This window comes from Brienomyrus brachyistius, chromosome 18 (assembly GCF_023856365.1).
Source record: "Brienomyrus brachyistius isolate T26 chromosome 18, BBRACH_0.4, whole genome shotgun sequence".
Lineage (NCBI taxonomy): Eukaryota > Metazoa > Chordata > Actinopteri > Osteoglossiformes > Mormyridae > Brienomyrus > Brienomyrus brachyistius.
The window spans coordinates 12,111,316-12,135,582 of NC_064550.1; the positions used below are offsets into that span (position 1 = coordinate 12,111,316).

At 43.8% G+C, this 24,267-nt stretch overlaps 3 protein-coding genes across 56 annotated transcripts in view; all 3 read right to left on the reverse strand.

The window, feature by feature from the left end:
- LOC125713296 (septin-5-like) lies at nucleotides 1–5,946 on the reverse strand. Of its 2 annotated transcripts, XM_048984301.1 has the most exons (11): nucleotides 5,562–5,946; nucleotides 4,725–4,821; nucleotides 4,175–4,261; nucleotides 3,445–3,568; nucleotides 2,945–3,079; nucleotides 2,551–2,668; nucleotides 2,038–2,139; nucleotides 1,739–1,835; nucleotides 935–1,097; nucleotides 637–780; nucleotides 412–534 (listed from the first exon to the last, which is right to left on the reverse strand). In XM_048984301.1, the coding sequence occupies exons 1-11, from the start codon at nucleotides 5,859–5,861 to the stop codon at nucleotides 531–533; spliced, it is 1,371 nt and encodes a 456-aa protein (XP_048840258.1). In that variant the 5' UTR covers nucleotides 5,862–5,946; the 3' UTR covers nucleotides 412–530. The 2 variants fall into 2 exon arrangements, with proteins under 2 accessions (XP_048840257.1, XP_048840258.1); XM_048984300.1 differs by having other exon boundaries at nucleotides 1–780.
- A 4,826-nt stretch (nucleotides 5,947–10,772) lies between these two features.
- On the reverse strand, nucleotides 10,773–23,073 carry LOC125712965 (LIM domain kinase 1-like). Of its 4 annotated transcripts, none has more exons than XM_048983605.1 (16): nucleotides 22,873–23,073; nucleotides 20,654–22,235; nucleotides 19,727–19,865; nucleotides 18,732–18,841; nucleotides 17,655–17,852; nucleotides 16,939–17,044; nucleotides 16,654–16,838; nucleotides 16,086–16,275; nucleotides 15,521–15,607; nucleotides 15,112–15,243; nucleotides 14,779–14,838; nucleotides 14,316–14,381; nucleotides 13,971–14,139; nucleotides 13,674–13,729; nucleotides 13,407–13,564; nucleotides 10,773–13,308 (listed from the first exon to the last, which is right to left on the reverse strand). In XM_048983605.1, exons 2-16 carry the CDS (start codon nucleotides 20,695–20,697, stop codon nucleotides 13,155–13,157), a joined length of 1,854 nt encoding a protein of 617 aa, XP_048839562.1. In that variant the 5' UTR covers nucleotides 20,698–22,235; nucleotides 22,873–23,073; the 3' UTR covers nucleotides 10,773–13,154. The 4 variants fall into 4 exon arrangements, with proteins under 4 accessions (XP_048839562.1, XP_048839563.1, XP_048839560.1 ...); XM_048983606.1 differs by having other exon boundaries at nucleotides 20,654–22,210; nucleotides 22,866–23,073; XM_048983603.1 differs by having other exon boundaries at nucleotides 22,136–22,235; nucleotides 22,866–23,073.
- Nucleotides 23,074–23,317: 244 nt separating this feature from the next.
- LOC125713111 (uncharacterized PE-PGRS family protein PE_PGRS54-like) overlaps nucleotides 23,318–24,267 on the reverse strand; it is a 33,223-nt gene continuing 32,273 nt past the window's right edge. For all 50 annotated transcript variants that reach the window (XM_048983988.1, XM_048983987.1, XM_048983986.1 and 47 more), the window contains one exon: nucleotides 23,318–24,233. In XM_048983988.1, coding sequence (XP_048839945.1) covers nucleotides 24,197–24,233 — 37 coding nt within the window. In that variant the 3' untranslated portion in view covers nucleotides 23,318–24,196. The remainder of the gene's footprint in view (nucleotides 24,234–24,267) is intronic.

Consider the following 24,267-nt stretch of genomic DNA (forward strand, 5'->3'; position numbering starts at 1 on the left):
AGGGTGCTTTGTCTCTCAAATTGTGGGCTCCCAGGACATTTCAGCTGCAAACCCATCTGCATCTATAGGTCACAAATAAATCAGATCTTACAATCTTATTTTTCTCTTGCTTGAGGTTTCCATTTTTTAACATCAGCGCCTACGTAACATACAAACACACCTGCATAGCTCCCTGCTACCATCAGTCACGGGTTTCTCATTATACTTTCAGATAGTGAGGGACATGATATTCCAGGATTAACTTCGGCAGCCGGAACCCAGGCTTTGTGAAAGCAGCATAAAGAAGCCCCCCCTGCGCCAAGCCCCCTCAGCCCTGCCTCCTTTTTGCATTTAGGACGAGTGTAACATGAAATTAGTGCCAGCCTGCGAAGAACAGAGGATGTTCACTCTGCAGATAAAGATCACATGGACGCTCTCAGACACCCAACAAAATGTTGTGTTTCGGACAGGAAAGCGATTGAAAATAGGTGGCATTGGCTAACGAGCTTCTTTCTGTCCCTTGATCCTGTGTGGTCCTTCCTGCATCCGCCTCATCTGTGAATCGGATAAGACACCAGTAAGTCTATCAATACCGATGCAGGCGATACTACTAATCACATCCGAAAGGTTCCCTGGTTCACATTTCCCAGTCTGTACCTGGGCCAGAAGCCTCCTCTTACAGGATCTTGCTTGATTTTTACCTCCCGGTCCTTCTCGCAAACGAGTCTCTCTGTGTTGCTGTCCGTGGAGCATGACGTTAAGGGGATCGGAAAGTCCGCTCTGTTGTCCTGAATCAGTCTACTACATACACACATGAAGCATTGAAATCTGAGGTCGCCCAGAGTCGTAAATGAGAAGCTGATTTGATTCAGGACACATTGTTATAGGGTTTTGTGTGTGTGTGTGTGTGTGGACAAAACTCTGCACGCCTGGCTGAGCCATCACACACACTCACATGCGCCTCCTCCTTCCAGCCGCCATTCGGGTCATGTTCTGGATACATTGCACACGGTAGTTCTCGTAGTGTGTCTCCCTGGTGATGTCCTTCAGGTCCTGCATGTGAGTGCGCACCAGCATGTCGCGTAGCATCAGGAAATCGCTGTGGGCAGGATCCTCCGCTACCAAGACGACCGACAGCACAGACGGGCTCTGTTTAGGGTCACCTCTCAGACCACGCCCACCCATAAGCGGAAACGAGTCATGTCACCTGCCGAGTGGCACTACAGGCCAAGTTAAATGGAGACTAAGGGGATCACAAGGGACAGAACATCATAGCTTTCACATAGACTATGACATAGACTGCACTATTTAATCAGCAGTACAAGGGAACAATACCAGGACTAGAGGTCAATCTATATATTAGATACCTCATAAATATCAACATTTGCAGATCAGTGAGTCAATGAATTAGAATCATTTTTGATGACCACACAACCGAGATCAGCAAAGTTTGCTTTGGGTACAGCATGGTAGGTAAGCTCAAATCAACATTGTCCTTAACATGACACATAGTTATAAGGCAGCATCGCCTTAAACCAGTGGTCACCAGCCAGCTTAAGTGCAGCCCTTAATTTAACACGCCTGTCACAGATAAGGAGACCCTTCGGTGGTCTCTCGGTATTAGAGTCAGCTTAGCTTTAATGTAACTGGCTGCGATACTTATCTATATCGGGTGTGTTAAATTAGGGCTGCACTGTAGGGTGGTAGATCTCTAAGATCAGGATTGGTGACCCCCAATCAGCATTGTAGCTCCCCGTACCTTCCACAATGCCCCAGGGGTACAGACGCCCTCGAACCTGGCGCCCCATGCTTTCCACCACCATGTTGCTACCAATTATGGCAAAAGGGACTCTGTCCTGGAAGGGAGACGAAAGAAATTGCATCAATGGCAACTCTGGGAGGCTCTATTGTAGCAGAGAACAGACAGATTAGATTTGCAAATGTCATATATAATCTGAAAAGTGTTCATTAAATTGTTGTGCTTCTGCGATTCTTTCTAAAACTGGTAGGGAGTCTTATTGTTCCTAGTATACAGAGGTCCTGTTAGAGAGGCTTAACCTTTAGCTCCTGATCACGCTGTCGGAAGTCTTCATCTGAATCTGAGTCACAGTCCGGGAGCTGGTAGATCTTGATTCCATGCTGCTCCATCTCCTCCCGTATCTGGAGGTTGGACAAGACAGTGAGACCACTGCTTTGGCCAACGTGACGCACAGCGGCTGTCCAGTGTGCTCTCCAATGGCACGATCCATGTTTTCCTGCCTGATACAAGAACACATGTGCGCATTCAAGATGTACAGTGCACTCGTCATGTGAATATGTGTACAGGCTTTGATCGTTCCTCCTCTTTGTGCTGCTGAATGTAAGTCTGATAATGACCTGGGGGATTTCTTGCTTAGCCAGATAACTTGTCAGATTTGAGGTAGTCTGAGCTAAATGTCAGGGAATGAAAATAAAGTCAATTTAACCCAGACCTTAAATACCTTAAATTTGACAAGTCATCCGAAATCGTACTTCATGGAATACCCCCCAGGTCCTTATCTGACTATGATCGTTTAGGTGCTCCGTACTCACCTTAAATTTTTTCTTCCTCATTTCATATGGGGTGTGGCTGTCGGCCTTCGCCAGCACTGGCACAATGTTGACCTTCTCATGTAGAACCTTCATAAACTCTACATCTATAGGCCTGAGGCTAAGATAGAAGAGGGTGACACCCTGTCATGTAACTCATCAGGCCATGTCTGTAAGTTAAAACGGTCTAAAACACCTCAAGTGCAAATCTTATGACTTTACTGTTTACTTCACACAAGATTAAGGGAAATGTAGCCCTTCTTCAGTGTCAGTGTATACCTAGGATATTTATTAATTTCTGGTAGAGATCTTTGCCACTAGTTACAGAAAATGATATATATGAATGAGGTTTTATATTCTTCTTAACACTAAGAGATGAAGAGTCCGGTCCTTGTACCCGTGGCTGAAGGGTGAGATGAAGTAGAGGCAGCAGTGCACACGGTTGTCCTGGATGTTCTTGCGGTTTAAGCCACTTTCATCCCTGAAGTACTGCTCAAATTGCTCTTCAATGTAATCCACCACAGGCTGCCAACTTTTGCAAAACACCAGGGAACATGTCAAATGTCATATCAGTGCATCCTAAATTAACCAAACACAGGAAATAAATTGGAAAAACAATACTTATTAATACTGGTTTCTAGTGACAGGCAAATAAGGCTTCATGAACCATTTGCTGTATCTTTTGACCCCACTAGATGGTGCTCTTGGTTTGCTTTGGAACATGATTTGTACCCTTTTCTGAACAGACAGCGCCATCTAGTTGGGTCAGAAAATTCAGCAAATGGTTCATGAAGCTTCATTTGCCCATCACTACTGGTTTGTAGAAATATGTAAATTGTAATCAATTCTTTTCATTTTCTTCCCCCTTAAACCCCGCCTCCACCCACTCAGACCTACCATTGTTTGTTGTTGACAGCATCACCAAATCCTGGTGTGTCCACCACGGTCAGCCTCAGCTTCACCCCTTTCTCCTCAATGTTGACCGTGCGCCTAGTGATTTCTACAGTCTGTGTGATTCTCTCTGCAGAAAGCAGAGGACCTCAGCCCTGGATAGCAAAGCTATGCCTAAGACCAGAAGAGGACAATCTTATCTAGAAAGTGCCGTTTGGTATGCGGGTTTTTGCTGCAACTTCCCAATCAGATTACTAATTAGAGCACTGATTGGCTGAAGAGTCCTCACACCTGAGTTTGAATAGCTGACCTAAAGGTTACCCCAAAAACCTGCGTGCACACTGGCCATCTGTGGATAAGATTGCTTGCTCTGGTTACCAATCAGTCCTGTGTTAGATAATTGGGCAGGAGAAGATGGAAGGTTCTGGTTACTTTAGCCTGTGTCAATAGACTGTTCTACTGTTCCCCCAATAGTAACACCACCTCGATTGACAACAGCAGTGAGACATAATGATGCTTCGTGAACCATTTACTGTATTTTTTGGCCACACTAGATGGTGCTCAAAAAAAGGGCACAAACAATGACCAGTGCAAACAAAGAGCCCCATCTAGTGGGGTCAGAAAATACAGCAAATGGTTCATGGGGCGTCATAGATAATAACATTAAATCTGCATAGGAACTAACTGAAAGCAAACTCAAATTAAGCACAAACAACAGATTACGGTCAAATCCCACCTTCTGCACGGAAAAGCCTCCTGTCCTTATATAGGTCTGTGAGGAAAAGGCTGTTGACAAGAGTAGATTTTCCCAGGCCGGATTCTCCTAAAATAAAACATACTTCATTGTTGCTAGGAGACACAATGCTGGGATCAAGATGTAATTTTTCTTTGCACTGAACTGCTGCCCATCCATTAACCTTTCAAACGAAATATTTGTAAAAAGATTTATTCGTAAATACCAATGGATTTAAGGGAGAAAATTACATTAGTGATAATGATGGTTTCTCATGTACACAAGACCTCTAAGGGTGACGATACAGAGGGTAACTTTCTGAGCCATGTTGCCGGGCGGTGTTGCTGACGAATGTTGCTTGGCCAATTTCCGATTGCTATTGGGCACCAAATTTCGACAACAATGGGCAACTTTTCACAATCATCCAGATTCAGCTGAGCTGGCCTCTGTCTCACCTAGCTGGCGGTTACCCGGCAACACTGCTCACAAAGTTACCCCGTGTATCATCACCTATACAATGACATGGCAGGAAATCCTACCCAACTGTACTCACCCACTACCATCAATGTGAAGTCAAAGCCCCTTTTTACTGATTTTTTGTGTACCTGGTTTGGCAACGTTGCAAAACCAACATATTCTTTATCTTGGTCCTGTAAAGGAGACATGACTTTAGCCAGTGTCTTTATAATTAAGTAGATTAATTACCGTATGATGAGAATGCCTGCTATTTGGATTTAGACTGTGGTGACATCATAAAAAAAACAACTATTTGCTGTCCATAATTCTAAAAGAAAATCTGAATACCTCTGTAATGGCCACTGCCAGGTAACATTAACTGCACCTTCAAGATGCCTTAATAATGCAGTCATAGAACATTCAATTCACATCCATCATGCATTCATAGAACATTCATAAAACAATTACACATTAATAACAAACATCATACAATAACAAACATTAGAATCATATAATGTTTGTTATTGATGTATATTACAGCTATTAAGGTACGTTAGGATGTTAAGGTATACTTACATGCTGGTTATGAATGTTCTATGAATGCATTATTAAGATGCACTGAATGTTCTATGAATGCATAATGGATGCATTATGAAGGTGCAGTTAATGCAAAGTGTTACCCACTGAAATCTATGGTTTATTGTTTGATTTCTGTTGCTCCAAAGAAAATCACCAGCAGGGAATCCATGACTCATTCACAATGTAACAGCATTAATACAGGCATCTGTTGACAAGTCCTAAAACCAAACAGTCCATGTGAATCAGATAAAGGTGCATGTGGATTTATGACATTTGTTCATACTAGGTGATGCTCATGTCATTACATATTTCTTGTGAGGAATCTATAGGGGCTAAAATGGTTTATACATTGTACCTCGACTGAATCGTAGGGGTCAAAGTGGCCCCAAGGACTCTTAGGACGTGATGGGCTGAGTGGCAGGTCCATGGAGCCCAGGCTGAACCTGAACAGTGAGTCCGACTCTGCAGAGGAGTCCCTGGAGGTTCTATCTGGTGTGATTTGGCGGAAGAAAGAGTGTCTCCCTGAGGCGAGTGGGCGGGTAGTGGCGTCCCCCACCACCCGATCACATGACGGTTCTCCGCTGGGGGGGGAGTGGGCCCGGCTAGGAAGGAAGTGCTTCATGACGTGATTCACCTCCAAGTCTGACTCAGCCATGGAGAAGCTGCGGAACTAGCAGGAAGACAGAGATGTTTGCAAGGCCAAGGATCAAGGGAATTTAACACATAGATGAAAAGAATCGCCTGGCATTACAAGAGGATAAAGTACTAAGGGAAGAATAAAAACAACTGAATAATTGTTCTTAGCTAGTGAAACAAAACACAGAGCCTATTAAAGCTCAAACTCCAAGCAGTGAGCTGTTTCAAATGGATATATGGGACGCTCAGGTCAAATGTCGTATTAGTCGTATCAGTGCATCCTAACTTTCTGCACCTACAATTCAGCTTCAATCTGCACTAGAATAGCACAGATAATTGACCTGCTGTGTATTGGCTTACTTGATGCAATTTACACCCAGAAGTGCCTCTGGAACTATAAAGGGAGTTTTTTTTTTACTATAATATAGGTTCTAGAATATTCAGGTGAATCACATGCAATGTAGTTGCATTCCACATAACCTCTATAGAAAGCAAAGTACCAAGCGTTCATTTTGGTTTTGTTCATTGTGGGGAAAAATTTTCAGTTTCAGTTCACGCCTTATAACACTCTTCACAGACAAACTGTATGAAAGGAGCTCTGAACAGGTAGAACATCATGGCTCTACAGCCGGAATCTCAGCTGTCAAACTGTCAGTGCCATGCAAGACCATCAGGGCAGTAATGCCACCATCCCCAGACGACCCAGAAAACTTCCAGACTATGACAGACTAGGGATCATGCCACAGGAACAGCTTCCTTTTCAATTGGCTGCCCAAATCCCACCTCCTCTAGAGCAGAATGATTTATAAACGAATAAGAGAATAAACAGCCGTTAACAGCATGAGCTGACATGGGATGCCAGCCTTTTAGTTCCTGTCAGAGGTGGAAATTTCAGTGGATGGCAGTTGTTTGTAATGAGTGTAACAGAAAACTAATTTTAATTCATTTTCATTAGACAATTTCCCAAAGGGGATCAATAAAGTATTGATTATTATTGTTATTATTATTATTATACATTTCAGCAGAACAGAGTTTGTGGTTCCTAACACAGTAAAAGTACTCAACTAGTTGGTTGAAACAAAACCTTGGTCTGGATTTGCACTTTCTGGACATGAACTTTCCACCTCTGTCTGCAATGGGCTACTTTTGTGAGTAACTTCCTCAACACTGGTAATGGATCTAGTTAATATTCTTAAACACCAAGTGGTCACTAGCTGATATTATTAAATACGCACCTGAAAAATAACAGGAGGAGGCCTTATCTCACTTCATGAAGTGTCAGAGTTCTAGCTACAAGAAATAAGCACTGCTGGGGAGGGATCAGGGCCCAGCTTGCCTTATAAGTGACATGGACGATCGCCATTAGGGGGCGCAAAAGAGCAAGAGAAAAAAAGATCAAAATACCTCTTGATTGCATTCCATGATATTACAATTATTTACGCTAGTTTTGGTATTTTGGTCATTTTCTTGTGAAACAGACACATACTAGCTAGCAACCAGATCCCTGTGCCACGGAAATGTTTTTAATATAAATTAATTAACAAAATTTGTTCTCTGCTGGGGGGCGGCATGGTGGTGCAGTGGTTAGCACTGTTGCTTCACACCTCTGGGACCCGGGTTCGAGTCTCTGCCTGGGTCACATGTGTGCGGAGTTTGCATGTTCTCCCCATGTCATCGTGGGGTTTCCTCCAGGTACTCCGGTTTCCCCCCACAGTCCAAAAACATGCTGAGGCTAATTGGACTTGCTAAATTGCCCGTAGGAATGCATGTGTGAGTGAATGGTGTGTGAGTGTGCCCTGTGATGGGCTGGCCCCCCATCCTGGGTTGTTCCCAGCCTCGTGCCCATTGCTTCTGGAATAGGCTCCGGACCTCCCGCGACCCAGTAGGATAAGCGGTTTGGAAAATGGATGGATGGATGGATGGATGTTCTCTGCTGCTCTCTCATTACAAACAACTGCCATACAGTGACAGTATAGTCGAGATCCAATAGCAAATCAGCTGAATGCTACACCTCCCTGTTATAGTTTACATGGTCAAACATCTTTAACGTGCAACTGTGCATGATGTCTTGGAGAAGGACAGGAAGTATGACACAGAGCAGGTTATGACGGCCATCCTAGAACTCAAGATCCCCTAATAGAGGACCATCAACACAACAGATTCTGCATAGGCCATATTGATATGAAAATTTCACCAAATCCGAGACAGTTTTCAAGGAGCTACAAATTACAATAATTGATATTATCACTGGGGGCGGCATGGTGGTGCAGTGGTTAGCACTGTTGCCTCACACCTCTGGGACCCAGGTTCGAGTCTCCGCCTGGGTTAAATGTGCGTGGAGTTTGCATGTTCTCCCCATGTCGTCGTGGGGTTTCCTCCGGGTACTCCGGTTTCCCCCCACAGTCCAAAGACATGCTGAAGCTAATTGGAGTTGCTAAATTGCCCGTAGGTGTGCATGTGTGAGTGCATGGTGTGTGAGTGTGCCCTGCGATGGGCTGGCCCCCCCATCCTGGGTTGTTCCCTGCCTCGTGCCCATTGCTTCCGGGATAGGCTCCAGACCCCCCGCGACCCAGTAGGATAAGCGGTTTGGAAAATGGATGGATGGATATTATCACCTGATGTTATATGGTCAAAAATGACAAATGGCTTTCTTAACTAATATTCTTTCACAAACTCAAACAGCAGAAACTCACAGCCTTAAAATCATGTAAATATAAAAGAGACCAACTTATTCCCTTATAATCTATTCTTAAAACAAGAATATAGCATGACCTCTCATAGTGACGAGCCCTCAGACAGTGTCTATTCCATTTAACACGAGTGGCTTACAAATGAACTGTGTTCACACACACAAAAATCACCCGTTTGATGTAATACAATGTTTCCATTTGCAGTCAATTGCACATTTATGCATTGCATTTATATTTCTGCATTTTTGTACAATGTTTTACATCACAAATGTTTTCCCGCTACATCTGAAAACAAAGAGATGGATTCACAGAGAAGAAGAAGATTTTAACTGCTGGCTCCACGCCTTAAAGCCAAGCCAAGGACTGCCAAAGCAGACAGCATGCTACACTGAAGACTGCACCCTATAACATGTAGGAAAATACATGCAGACGTAAATACAAATGTGACCATATATCTCTAGTACTACTATATAAATGATTAATATAAACAAAAAGCAAATGACTTGCATTATCTATCAACACCTGTATCTTAAAGGAAGCTGTAGCAGATTACAGCTGAACTTCTAGATTTGTACACAATTACACATTTGCAGAAATCTTACTATAGTTGTACTCACCGTATCTGCATACTGTATTCCTAAATTTGCTATTGACAGACATGTTTTCCACTGTATGTTTCCTAGTTTTTGGTAAGTTTATTGTATGATTGCTTCTAGTTGTGTGAGGCAGATGGAGCTTAGAGCTGAAGCCAATCCTCTTGATGTATTTGTGTCTCTACAATCTCCTTAGAGGAAGGAGTCGACAGCCACACGCCTGAGCAGAACGAGATTCACGACACACACTGCTGCCTACTGACCAGGCTCTGCGGCTGCTTCAGCACAGACACACCGCGTGTTCTTCACTGACATACTTGGAATGAAATGTGCTCGTTTACCAATGCAGTCTTTGACTATTTGACATACAGTTGGTTCATGTTGTGCACCATCACAGAATGCCACCGTTGCAACAAATGAAACTCCTGTTTGTTCACGATAGTGTGTCACGTGCTGCACATGGTAGATCCTGTAGTGTTTCTCCTCAGTTGTGTCTATCAGGTCCGGCATCTGTATGCACTCCAGCATGTCCCACAACATCACAAGAACGCTGCGGGTGGAATTCTCCACTGCCAAGGTTAGACGCAGACACAGTGTGTGCATGCAGGGTGGGGACTACACAGTTCCAGCGTTATCTGATTCGGACGCAGCCTAAATGTGGCGAAATGCAATATGTTTTTTCTTTCTTTTTTTATTTTAAGGACATTTTATTCCATAGCTTCAAAAAAATGTAGGTGAGTGTAGCCTGAGGGATAATATTCATATCGGTCTTTTTTATCCATTGTCAAAGGGCGAGATGAAGTAGAGACAGCAGTGCCCATGAATGTCCTCAGTGTTCCCATCTTGCCCCTGAACAAGGACATAACTTTTTTTTTTTTTTTTTTTTTGGGGGGGGGGGGGGGGGGGGAGGGGTAGAAGTTTCCACCCACTGAAGGGGGCCCAGGGGGTTGTACTGGCTGGTTTTGATTATTGGGGAGGTCACAACCCGCCACCCCCCTATAATTTACACAATGCCCCTGAAGTACAGTGCAGTGCAATGCAGTGCAATGTTCCCAGCACAGTAGCACCTCAGCAGTGTTTGGTAAGGTGTACCAAACAAAGCAAAGCCATCTTAGCTGAGAGCATTTCACTTTGACAGCACGTTTCATTACCAACTCCTTACGAAGAGATGCCTTGGATATTTCTAGGATAAATGGGGTCAAACGAGTGGAATCGAGACAAAGAACGATTTGAATTCCACTGCAAACTTTCATTTTACATTCTCTGTCTGTTTGAACCTATGCTCATTTGAAAAGCTGCCGTCGGCTGCCTCCATTCTCAGTTTAAAACGAGCCCTTGTCCCCGCCCCTGGTAATCTCAGGCTCAGCACACCACTCTGTGTTATTCATAGCATCCCTGAATCCAGGAGTGTCTATAATGCTCAGCCTCAGCTTGACTCGCTCTGGTTCCATGTTTACTGTGTGCCTGTTGATCTCTCCAGTCTGTACAGTCCTTTCTGCATACGGCATAGAAAGACATACTCAAACTTGCAAGAAGCTCATGGGAGTTTTACTTACACAAAAATGTTCTGAGGGCAGAATGAAAACTGATTAGTGCAGAGAGATAACCAATCAGACTGTAGAGGAGGAGGGTCCAAGCAACTAGAGGTGGGACAACCAATCATTTTTTTATGGTTTCTTCGTTTAAAACCTAAACTAGTCGACAGACAGCAGTCAAGGACTTACGATGTGCTACAAACAGTACATTATAAAAATACTCTTTGAACTTCAAGGAAGTAAGAAAAAAAAATGGTGCTGTAATAGTTACCCCCATTGGCTGCTGGCTTCCCAAACTAAAATACATAGTTGTTTCTCATAGTTTGCAAGGTAAAGAAGTCATAAGGCAAGTCATTTAACACAATATCAGTGATGGCATATGTCTGCCCATACATATAACTTGTACTTGTACATTTAAAAACAAAAAAAACTGAAATATAGATCCTTTACACGGATTGACTGAAGCAAAGAATTATGAATGAAACTAGAATGAATATCAGTAGGCTTTATGTTCTTAGAAACTGAACATTTTCCGCCTTACTTTACATAAAGGTTTAACAAACTCCACAACAGACAAATTCTGACCAGAATCACATCCTAAGAAGTTCCATTGTCAAAGTACATAGTACAGCTACATTCGCAAGTCAAGATAATAACGATAACTAACGTTACTATGCTGGCACACGAAGAAACTATGCTCACTATAATGGCCAGTGTGTAAAACGAGAAGCACCCTATTGGCAGCTACACACACAGCAGTTACAGCCTTTCAGCTACTACATGAGACCGTTGGCTGGCTATAGCTGCGATTCGCTCAGGCTCACATAGCGGTGAAGGTTACAAATTCCTCATCAAGTATAGTCGTCTGGCTCAGAGAAAAAGTAAAATCAGTAAACAGAAGAATGGCGACCAAAATATTTCAGATCTTTAGGTATTTCCAAAATTACTGAGTGTGAGTCATACATCTTGAACATGGAGGTGACATTGTTACCTGTAGGTACATTTAATGTAATTTGTAAAAAAAAAATACCACGACCGAAATTGTACTTCGCTTAAAAAGGAGGCTCACATGTAAACAGGTTCTTCAAACTGGGACCTGCATAAACGGCCATGTTACATAAAATCTTAACATATCTTAACAAATGCAAACCATAATATGTTCGTATGTAAAAAGAGTAAAAGATAGTTTACCGATATAGTGCATTTTACATCTTTATGGATCATCTATATGGATACATTCAGATTTTTTTAACAGGGGGTTGTATTTTGGCCAAAAAACTCCTGCATAAAAATGTACTTTAACACAGAATAACTGTAAACATTTATGATATTCACCATGACCCAGATAACTGGTTATTGGAAATCATCCATCCATCCATCCATCCATATTCCATACCTGCTGATACTATGCAAAGTCAAGAGGGTCCTGAGTCAATCCCAATAGTTATGAATAACCCAGAATGGGACGCCAACCCATCACAGGGCGCGCTCACACACCACTTACTCACACACACCATACACTCACACACCACTTACTCACACACACACACACACACCATTCACTCACACACCACTCACACACACCATACACTCACACACCATTCACAGCTATGGATTTTTTGGTGACTCCAATTCACCTCAGCAATGTTTTTGGATTGTTGGGGGAAATGGTGGACCAGGAAGAAACCTGACGAGTATATCTGGAACAGCATGCAAACTCCACACACATAGAACTGGGGCGTTGACTCAAACCCTTGTCTCCGAAGGTGTGAGGTAACATGGATATTTGCTGTATACATTACAGTGAACAGTGAGATGAGAATCTTAACTGCAAATAAAAAAACCTTCATGTGAGAAATGCTCTAGGAGGATATCTACAAATGAGCACAGGCCACTGCAAAATCACATCTCAGTATTTCCCAACCCCGGGTGACAGGTTTCACCCGTCTGCAGTCCAGTCATCAAAAGGCTGCGAACTCCTAACACACATCATCCACAGGGTCATGGGCTTAGACATATCTGCCAAAACCAGCACAACTTCTGTCTTTAACCCAATAACTGTAGTTTGCGCGCAGATGACCTAGAGACATACACATTAGCTGACAGTGGTTCCTCTGCAAACTTCGGCCTTGTTTGCATTCACACAGGGCCAAGCAGACATACTTCCTGCACTGCCTATTGCCTTCACCATCAGTCAAGTTCCTCTGTATCTTCTGTATCACATCATCTTCAGTTCAGCCGCCAGATTTTTTTCCCCAAGTCAAAGGCCCATTATTCAGTTCAGCCATTACGACAGTGGTTAATCTGGAGGAGACTAATTCAAAGGAAGTACCATTTTCCTACCTGCGTACTAAATGCAAAAGCTACGAAGAATTCAGTAAGTGCTTCTATTATACAGCAGTTCCTGAGGAATAATGAGATCCCTGGTCCTTGTGCATTAAATACGGCCCAGTCTGGCTCTGCAAGCACTGGAGTAAGGCTCCAGATAGCCAAGCTACTCGGGGGGTGCGTCTGCCTTGTGTTTGGGCTGGGTGTGGCTCTGCCAGAAGGTTTGGTGGACGTGGTCCAGCTCAGAGGCAAGGGGGAGCCGGATGGTCAGATGCATCGACAGGTTGCGGAGCCATTCTTCCAACTTGGCAAACGAGGGCCTATGAGGATGGAGAAGAAGAGACATAGACTGAATCGGGGAGGAAAAACAAGTGCTATACTTTCAAAACAATGACCCCTGAAAGGAGTGGTTTAGTACCGCTGGTCCGGGTCCAGGTCACAGCACATAGCAGCCATGGGGAAAAAGGCCATGGGGCATTCTGGTGGATAGTAGCGCTCCAGGAAATCTCTGATGTTCAGGCCAAAGTTTACAGTTCGGAGCAGATAATCCGGGTCAGCGTTCACCCTGCCGATTATCTAGAAGCAAGAGTAGACAGTGGTCGAATAGTTGCCAAAGCGAGATTGGAATAAAACACTCTTATTGGTCCACGGTAACAACATTTCAGTAATCATTTGCAGTGCTAACCTCACACAGCATTATTCCAAAGGAGAAGATGTCCACGTGCTCGTCATAACTTTGACCTGGCAATGAAACATTAGTGAGCAGGCTGGTTTACAGTTGCACTACTACCTAATAGTGATCATCAAATGATGATTCATGAACCATTTGCGGTATTTTCTGACCCCGCTGATATTTTTCCTGAATTACGCAAGCACCCCAATACTTTCTGTGAGCACTGTGTATGCCACAAAGCTGCAGCTACTTTCTCTGATTTCTACGTGTTTAATTGACAGTTATCACAGACGTTTCCCTTCGACTCACCGAGGATCATCTCCGGTGCCATCCAGTAGGGGCTACCGACCACCGTGTACCTCTTCCTCCGGTCTGACTTCGGCGGGCCCGTTAGCCCAGCTGGGGGGAGCCTGCCTGCATTCCGCTCTTCCACCATGAGGCGGGCCAAGCCAAAGTCAGCCACCACCACACTCTGGTCCTGTGGGGGCAGTACTCACTGAGCTGAGCCTACCTCGCATCCTCCAACAGAAGGCCCAAAAACAGCCAGTCGTGTAATACGCAGATGTCTACGTCTATGCCTTCTAAACCTCGATTCCTCAAGGACAGGGTCTTGCTCCATAAAATGCAATGTACACACTGGTACGCGGTACCCACCTCCCTGACCAGACAGTTATTTGAATTCAGATCCCGGTGGATGATGTTCATAGAGTGCAGATATGCCTGAATAAATGTGAACAAAAGCAGAAAATGATGCTGAAACTACTGAGAGTAAACAACATTTACTTGACCCACTAAAGAAAAAGACTACATGGCACCAACTGAACAAACCCGTAAATAGGACAGGTTCTCTTCGTTTTTAATACTGCCAAGTATTCTTGCCATGGACTTACATCAGAATACAAAAGGGCCTTTGCTCTCCCCCAATTTCTCTACCTTCATTACGTCTAGGGGCCCAGGAAACTCCTTTATTTATGAAACCCGATTTACTTCATTTATACAGATACAAAGAGCAAAAAGATAATGAAAATGCAATTGCCCTTAAGTTAAACCGCTATATTATGTAATTTCACTAGAGGGCAGCAGAACACAATAAACACACAAAGTACTTGACACTAACCATTCCAGAGGCGATGTCCCTAGCAAATCCTATTCTCTGATTCCAGGGGTAATTACTGTCCTGTTTGGGATGAAAAGGGACACACTGGGAAATTTACCTTGTGTTCATTTTTCTGTTCCTCAGAGCAACATGCATGAATGTTTTTGCATGTACTCATGGCTGTATATTATATCTCATAGACTTGTTTTAAATATCAAATATTAGTGCATGTTATGCAAGATGCAGGACATACAGGCAGCCCCCAGAATATGAATGAGAACATGCACAGTCACAGACACACAGGTAGAAAAACACAAAGATGAAATGAGAACCTAAACCCTACTGGGTTCTCACCATGTCCTGGATGATGTCCCTCAGGGTGCCTCCTTTGATGTACTCGGATATTAAGTTAAGCTTCTTGTCCTTGTAAAGGATCCCAATGAACCGCAGCACATTGGGATGGTCTAGGCACCGCATCACCTTCACCTGGAGAGGTCAACAGGAACATTTTACTCATCGTCAGGTCAGGCATAAAAGTTAAGTGGTACTGGACTCAAATCAACCAGGCTGATCTCCATCACTGGGTGGGGGTAATTCAGCCATGTGATGGATCCAAAGGCATGGAAGAGAGTTTGAAATTGGGGGAGGGGCCGCTTCATAATGTAAATGGAAAGGTATATTTATTAAGAAGGGGTGAATTAAGCCAAATAAAATACTGTGGGGTACACGTTGCCCCCCCCCCCAATTTCCTCCTTGGATGTACCTCCTTCAGGAAAGTCTTTTGGCTGTCTTCATCAAAGCGGAGGAGCTCCTTCATCACCATCTCTTCACCTGTTTCACGATGTGTGACCTATAGACATCGAATAATGTCATGGGTGCATTCCAGTGAATATCCGGCAAATCTATAGACACTGGATAACAGATCTTTATAATGTGCAGTGATGTACTGAATGCTGTGGAGACCATGATCCTGGAAGGAAAAACACCAATCAAAAGCAAAAAATGGTGGTTAAGGTGGCTCCACACTGGTTCTTTAGAACGTTTTGGGTGTCTTGAATAGGTCTATATAAATGTAACATTCACTCTTTCGTTTATTCATAAAAATCCACATGACTCACTATGAACCTTTGATTCCAGTTCACGGACTTTATACCCTCCACTACTATGCGTGAATTTCTTCTAGAGTCCTGCCTCTTCTGAACAGCTAGACCTCAGTAAGTTGCATATAAAGAGAGTCCACTAATAAATAGGCAGCACATGGTGAATGCAGTGGTGCGCATGCATGAAAAAGGCCGACTGAAGCACAGAGGTCGCAGATGAGGCTGCACCTTGATGACTTGTCCAAAAAAGCCTTTTCCCAACACCTGGCCGTGGTTGAGGTCAGAAGGACGGAAAATGCGATCTGTCCGACCCGTAGGCACAGTTCGCAGGGACTCTGAGCGCCCAATGTCCCTCCGGTGGGACAGGGGGGAGGAAGAGCCACGGGGGACTGGGGATTTATCAATGCTGCAACTGCGTCTGAAAGGGCAAAGCAGCTGACAGCTCAATGAGATGAGTACTGTGGGACCAATACAAAGGTTGTGGGTTTGAATCTCAATAAGCATAAATCGTAACCCTTTACTATAAGCTACTTTGGATAAAATGTCAGACTAATATAATGTAGCTGGGTGATCATGAAAAATAACTATTTTATATGAAGAACGTGCATAACATTCAGAAATCTAATTTTTGACTGGATTTAGTCATTGTTGGGTAAGTTAGGACTGGGATACTAACACCTGAGCCCACAAAAGCAGCATTGCTGGATCATTCTAGTATGAGTATAAATCCTACAAAAGTTGGGTGAAGCACTGGGCTGATAGCAACACCCCAGTAGTCACTTTGTAGAGCTCTTACGCGATGACTTTGGAGCGAACTCTGTTGGCGATAGGATGGAGTGAGAGTTCAGAGCCAGGGCTGCTTCTGCACTGGACCACTTCTGATCGGCTGTCGACCTGATCCCCAAAATCTTTGAGGTCATGGGGATTCCGCTCAACAGTCAGCTGCAGATTCCTGCCAGGCTCCTGAATCAACAGTTCAATCTAGTGTAGACAGAGTGGTTCTAGGTCAAGCCTGGGCAAAAAGAGAGTGACCAAGATGGGGAGAGTTTCACAGGCTGAGCTGATTGGAAGTTTTCGTTACCTCATCTAGTGGAACATTCTGAATTGGGGTTCCATTGATCTCCAATATGCGGTCCCCAATGCACATGGAGCTCTTTAGGTCTGGACTGCAGCAGTTCAAGTTCACACTGGACAGAAAGACAAGGTATTTGTTCAGGAGACTGTTTCCTAGCATCATTCGGAACCACAGCCTGATTCCTAGCATCATTCGGACCACAGCCTGATTCCTGCTGCCATTTGGAACCACAACTCTCTAGCCCCCAGCCTGAAAGTTTGATGTAGCTTTCGCTCCTGTTTTTATTACATTTCCTAGCTTTTCTCTCATCTGAAGTTCATAAAGGTGCACTTGAACGGTCCACTTTTTACTTATTTGGACAAATTTTGAACATTCCCAAAAATACAAAGTACCTCTTTTCTTTACGTTTAAATATTCTGTTACTGTTTGATTGGTGGTTTTAGTGACAATTATAAAAGTCATTCACTGGATGAGTTTAGCAGAAGTCTACGCATCATCTAAAAACCGTGAAGCGCATACCTGGCTGACTGATAAATGTCTCACACAGAAGCACATCATTCGGGTCATTTTGCTGCCTTACTTTCACTTTTGATTCAAGAATTTGCGGCGCTTGCCTTGATTACCGCTTTTAAAATTGTGTATTCTTAGATAATGCCCAATGGTCAGCATTGCTGTAGACTGTGATTGGATGAGTTAACAGCCATGCAGACCTGCTGACTCACCTTGATACGCGCACAGTGGGGCTGCACTCTGGTCCACATGTGTTGGAGCTGCAGTCCGGGCTGATGGATACTGAGAAGCCCCGGTTTCCATCAGGAGAGGCTGGGATGGACACCAGTGTCACTATGTGTGGGACCTTGGAATCCAGGGAGTCCGGCTGGGTCACTTGACTGACGACGGTCTTCTGGTAACATTGTCCACTGCAGATAAAGAGGAGAACACAAAACACAATGACCACACATTACAGGGTGTGAAAGACTGGGACCTTTGCCTGGACCCCTCCTTTGATCTTAGGGTGTACTCACACTTGGCCCGATTGCCTTGACCTTTGCCTGAGCACAACTGTCCCCCCCTCCCCGGCTAGTGTGCACTCACACTGTGCTTGGAAATCCAGGCCCAAGCACACTTTCATCATCACTGTGCAACTTTTTGTGTTGAAGAAAACAGTAAGAAAAGCTTTATCGGACAGGACAATGAAGCTCATGATTGATGCCCTACTTCGTAGCTTTTTTGGAGTCGTTTTGGGTGCGATGACACACGGCCCTTTATAGATTTATCGCATATCCAATGATATTTTTATTACCTACTGCACTTACCACAATCTCTCTGAGTTTTTATATGTCCCATCCAGTTGTTCCTGGATACTCTCCTCAGCCTAAATTTCCAGCAAACACTCTACCTCTGCTGGAGACCAAAGTGATCCCTATGCCACCATGTTTGTTGCTACCCAATCTGTGCGGACTACCCGATCCGTTCCTTGCAGGTCCAGGTCATGCATAGAGCATGGTTAGCGATCACACTAGATGCATACTGTGCCTGAGGATAACTCAAGCGTGCCTGGGTCCACCTCTTGAAGCGGGCCAGGGCATGGTTAAGCGCACTGTGCCCGAGCGATCACATCAATCAAACGAACTGGACTTTGGGGGTCAAATATGTTTAGGCACAGTACGGATCGCCTAGTGTCAGTACACCCTTATAAAACAAGCTAAGTCCACAAACTTATCCAGGGTCAGCTGCAAAATGTATGACGCATGCATCTGTTTTCCCAGCACATTGTACACCGCCATTAGCAGACTCACCAGTAGAGTTTGGAGCGCTCCACCAGTGCGTATGCATCCCCATCCCCGATGACCCCACCGCAGCACAGGCAGGTAAAGCACTCTGGGTGGTACTTCTGTTCCCCAGCAACCTATGAAAGACATCAGAGAGTCACATGACAGTTTCAGTAGGAGACCTTTCAGTGCAACAGCCCACTTTCAGCACTGCCTGAATGACACAGGCAGAAGGCTCCTTCACCCCTCTACCTCAAGCAGCAGTACTGATGTGGTGAAATCAAAGATTACGACATTCAGACAACAAAACCTCGCTGTGCACGATGCTTGTTATGAACCATGCCACACCTTCATGTGCAGTATGTGATCGCTCCCCATCGTTCTGCCCAAACCGCTCCGTAACTATGATAGCAAGGACTTCCAAATGACCTGCCTGAAGATCAGTCGCCTTTCTGCTGCGATATTTGCAGTGGATTAGACTTCATGCAGATTTCGAAATGAATGGGCAAAGCATCTGGTCACTAAACCAGCACCGTCAGCCCAGAGTACAGCTATGAAACCCGCCCCCTTCTCTATAACACTGACGGAGAGACACAGTTTTTGGGATCTTGCAATTTAAGGGGGGGGGGAAATACATTTCAATGGTAGGGGCACTGTGGCCAGTACTGAACTTTGAAGGGGGAAGATGAAGTGAGAGTCAATTAATTGAGAAACATTATTTACCAGTAAGGAAGCAGACAGGGTTACTGACTGAGAGGAAGCAAGCTTTTGTAAGAGCAAAACATGTTGCAAACAAGGTCCCCAAATGTCCCCACAATGTGATAAAAACCTGTTTTGACATTGCGGGGACCATTTTTTCAATTTTATGAAAATCTGTGACTGCAATCAAAAGCTTAAAAATGCCAGAAGTCTCATTCTATTTGATTATTCGTGCTTAATGACAGGGCTGGACAGGGGTCAAGGTTGTCATGGTTGGGATGTGCACATGTGGGTGTGGTTCGGGTGAATGCTGAGCCTCTTACCATGACAAGGCCTGTGGTGATGGTTTCACAGCAGCCCCTACACACCTCTCCGAATCGGGCCCAATAGTCCCGCTTACAGAAGAAACGGCCATCCTTCTCATAGTACCAATGCGACAGTAAGTCTGAGCACTCACAGCACCTACTCCAGGGAAAAATGTTCAGAGAGCGTTTAGGCAATGCGAAGACGGCGGGCAGAAACAAAATGTCAAGTGTGGATAAAGTGCAAGCAATTGCTGCTGAGAAATCTACTTATCGCAGACAAGTTAAAGTAGGTAAAAGACAACGCAGTGCCTGCAAACACACCCCCACCCCCCCCATACATTAAACCACATCTGTGCACCCATACACCCAAACATGGTCTGTCCATATTTGTATCTCTCACATTCACGCTTTGCCTCATTCAAATAAAGATATCTCATGAAAACCTCCATCTGCCAGGAAGTCACATGTTATAGGAGGGCAGCTCACAAAAATAAACTGGATAACTGTTTTTTTTTTTTCCGCACATTCTACGGGAAGTTGTGGCTCTGACAAACTGGTGGCTATCCTGAATTCCCGCAGCAAGCTGTCAGGCCACACGTCCGCTGTGCCATCTCTCTCTCCAACACCCACATCGCAAACTCTACCGGCTTCAGCAGGTCAGATCCAGAGCAAGAAAAGCATTTAACAAGATACAAAGACAAGGGACAAATAAAAAAAAAATTATAACTTAAAAAGTAGCTTCTGGTTAGGTGTGAAATCCACATCGCGCAGAACAGAATTAGTCACAGTGACTATTTAGGTTATTAACATCATATGTAAATCTAAGATCTCTAACGGAGCCAGCCCATCCTGACCATAGCCACGCAAAGGACTCCCAAGGTCATTATACCACAACAGTTTCATTTGGTTACTGGTTACAACATGAGTTTTACTCCACAGCCTTACTTCCCCTTGCTCAGCTTTCTGTACCGCTGGTCCCTCCGTGACATATCCCACCGCTAGCAACCAGAGATGAAGCTTTGGTCCACTCAGTCACTGAAAAGTCTAATGGAGATAGCATGACAACTATGCAAGCAGACTTCTCTATTTGTCACTCTCTCACTCTCTCTCTCTCCCTCATTTCCGTGAGCTGATTTCCTGGGGAAACATGACAACCTCTACAGAACATCAAATACTGACTGACTTCCACCCATTCAGGGTTTTTTGAAGATCAGTAACCTACACAGCCATTGCAACACAAGATAAAACAACCATATCACAATAGGCCCCCTGCCCAAACACAAACAATCTACCCCCAAGAATTTATTTTGTGCAAAGTCACACTTACACAGCTAATATACTGTAGTTGTCCAAGTGTTTTTTCATCATTTCAGAAATTCCAGTCCAGAGCAACACCCAAACACCATGATACGTGCATTCAGATCTTCTACGACTCATTTTACAAAGGTCAGATCACCTGGCCAGAACACCAGGTGGTCAGGAGGAATAATCAGTGTGTCAAGTGACCAATGACTCTTTGGGGCGGGTGGGGGGTCATAATGATGATGGATACCATAAATTCTTCTTATTGGGGAGCCCTGTCAGATGACCTTAATTCCAAATAACTGAGTCAACATCCCCAAGACAGCTTGCAACCATAGATATAGCGTTAGATGTTCAATACGGCATACGTACTTGAGGATACTTGATGAGCTCTGAGCATTTATGACAGGGTGATGCGCAGTTCAGAGGGGATTGAAATATCACAGTCGCTAATTATTCTCCAAATGAAGGCCGATGTTTAACTCTATATTACATATTTGATTAGGGGTATCGCGATATTCGCCACAAGATGGCGCCTCGAACCCGATTTTGCTCTTACAAAGGCAAACGTATACACACCATAGGTTTCCTAAAATGTAATGTTCTTAACATTTTAACACGTGACATTTCGGAAGATGCTAAAACAATACTAGGACGCGAAGCATACCCCCGTTTAGATTATCTGCACGGGCAGTAGGCTGTCTGTGAGCTACCAGCTATTATCTAATAGCTAATGAGCAGAATTATGTACTCAGATTAATAAACAGCAGGGTCACCAGCATCAAACATGCGCGTGGGGGAGCAAGACACAGCTTGTTTTCTGTCGGGTTTGGCCTAAGTGACTTAAATGCAAGCATGAGAAAAAAATATTAAAATGTTACTTTAGAGATGTTTCAAAACAGCGCATGATACAGTCATAATTTGGGTTGGATGAATAAAACGGGAAAATCAAACCAGAATGCAAAGTTTGTCATCTCCAAAATTCTCCATAAGTCGGCTGTTCCTCTCCCTGATCTTATCACTAGTCATGTTATTTAAGCTTTTCGGGAGGGTTTGTTTTTCAATGTGATAACCAACGAAGTACGGGACTGTACATTGCGAACTTGTGCGGACCGAAACTCTTACCGGAAACAGCGCGCGTGCCAGTCGGAACCCAGTGCCTGTACGTAGCGGGGGTCCTGGATTCCACGCCCGCACCCCCTGCACACGAGAAACCCCCCTCCAGCTGAAACACACAGCCAAAGGTGGTAAAAACCATAACTGAACTATGTGTGCACAAGGTTTTTTTTTCTTTTCTTTAAAATCTGCTGATTTTTTTTAAAGATTGACCAGTAACGACACATTTGCTGAGAAGTGACGATACGTTTGAAACTTATTTCAAGAAGAAATGTTTGTACCAGAAAGCAATTTAACATTTTTTAGTGAACAAAATACACATCCGGCTGTGATTAATATATTGTTATGATAATATCAAATACTATTACTGCTACTAATAATAGTTTACTACTGCCTCTAGTACTAATATGTAATTGTCTTGCGATGGATTTGACCATATTTAGGGTGTACACCAACTCTGTGCCCCGTTCTGCTTGGGGCCCCCGTGACCACTATAAGCGGTTAGAAGATGGGTGGACACTGCTGTCGAAGTTCTTAACAGACCTACAATTAATCAGCTAACATTACTTCCATGGCTTATCAAATTAAGATACAGTTAACTTTAGTAGTTTGGTGAAGTTTAATACACGAATGACAATTCCAAACACGCTCCCGATCTGCGGTAACTCAACTGCATCTATGGTCTGTATGATTAAAACACGCCCCACCTTCAAACGTCTAAATCATATTTCTGACCCACCTTGTACCTGTTCCATAAGTCCGTCCCTCACCCGGCGATTAAGGGGAGTCAGCCTTTTTCAGCGCTCAGCTGTGTGAAAGTCCCTGGGCTTCGCGCTCCGCTGAAACCCTAATTTCCCTGGCGCCACGGAGCGTTTTTGGCCCGCACTGGAAGGGTGCAGTTACCCAGCCTGAAGATGACGGGGCCTGTATGAGGAGGGCCGGCCGATTGCATGCAGTGTGCAAAGTAGAATAAGGAGGGGCCTGCTGGTGTACATCAGCATGTGAGGGCGGAACCATTGTAATTTCGGAAAGGACGCCGGCGTTGCATGATCATGAAGCTGGTCATTTTTCATTTTAATTTTTTCTTGTAGAGGCAAAGACAGTATGTTGTGTGGTATAGGCTACTATTGCAAACAATACACATCGATTGAGGAAAGGCTGCATTGTGAACAAATTCACCACTTTGAAAAATTCACGCAGAAAAATACTTTATTACGTTAATTTTTAATCAATTATAATGCTGGGCGATTCCAACAAATAATCAGAAGTATTCAACAAAAACATGCATTGATCGTTCCCACCACACCATTAGTATTTACCCGGTGGAAAGTCTGCAATGCGTGACTTTTACTTGCCTTATACAACTTGTTTTAAAACAATTAAAATGTTAACACACCATCCGCTCAGAGCTGGAACAGGTTAAGCCTGTTGGCCTGACACATTTTATAGTACAGACCTCGTGGGTACGCTCCGGGGACACCCTTGAATGTTAATAATATTATTTAAAAACATTATAAAAATGTTATTTTTTAAATAACGCAGCCTAATGAGCAAGTAGGTAGAAAAGCGATTTAAAAACATTAGTCCTGATTATCACAGTAAACATTGACTTAGAACAAGATTACAAATGTTGCACACGTTTACCATACAATCATAAATGTTAACTAGAACGTGTACAAAAACATCACGACTCCTATTCGGGAATTGCATTTATACGGTTTCCAAAAATCAGAAAAGCACTGTAACCACGCAATAACAAAACATGGCAGTTGTGTAAGTATCTCTTCCTATATACGCTTATTCCCTATTTATGACTCATGAGGCATTGTAGTCATAATAATTTAATCAGTTAATTTCAGTGTTACATTTTTAATAAAATAAAAAATGTATGTATAGAACACAATTTGAAAGTTTAATGCCATGATTGCATAGGTACCGGCTTATACGTTAATGCAGAATAACGTCCATATAATGACACGTACAAATTGCTGACAAGTTAAACGCCAAAATACTAAATGCCAAACGGGACACGCCTACTTTTACGCTGCAACAGCTTCACTTGCACAGTTTTTAAAGTAGCAGCCACACATCTTCAGACTCTGTGTGTCTAAAAAACAAAAAGGCTGGTAAATGCATTGCTT

Bases quoted from the DNA above. Each gene is read 5' to 3' on its own strand.
- LOC125712965 (XM_048983603.1), bottom strand. The intron at 18,842-19,726 runs GTAAGAGGCTCA...TGTCTTTCATAG, and splicing joins TCACCACAGGCCTTGTCATG to GTTGCTGGGGAACAGAAGTA. The intron at 17,853-18,731 runs GTGAGTCTGCTA...CTTTATCTGCAG, and splicing joins GAGCGCTCCAAACTCTACTG to TGGACAATGTTACCAGAAGA.
- LOC125713296 (XM_048984300.1), bottom strand. From the start codon at position 5,861: ATGGCTGAGTCAGACTTGGAGGTGAATCACGTCATGAAGCACTTCCTT. The intron at 3,080-3,444 runs GTAGGTCTGAGT...GTTTTGCAAAAG, and splicing joins GCTGTCAACAACAAACAATG to TTGGCAGCCTGTGGTGGATT. The intron at 2,669-2,944 runs GTACAAGGACCG...CTTCTATCTTAG, and splicing joins ATCTCACCCTTCAGCCACGG to CCTCAGGCCTATAGATGTAG.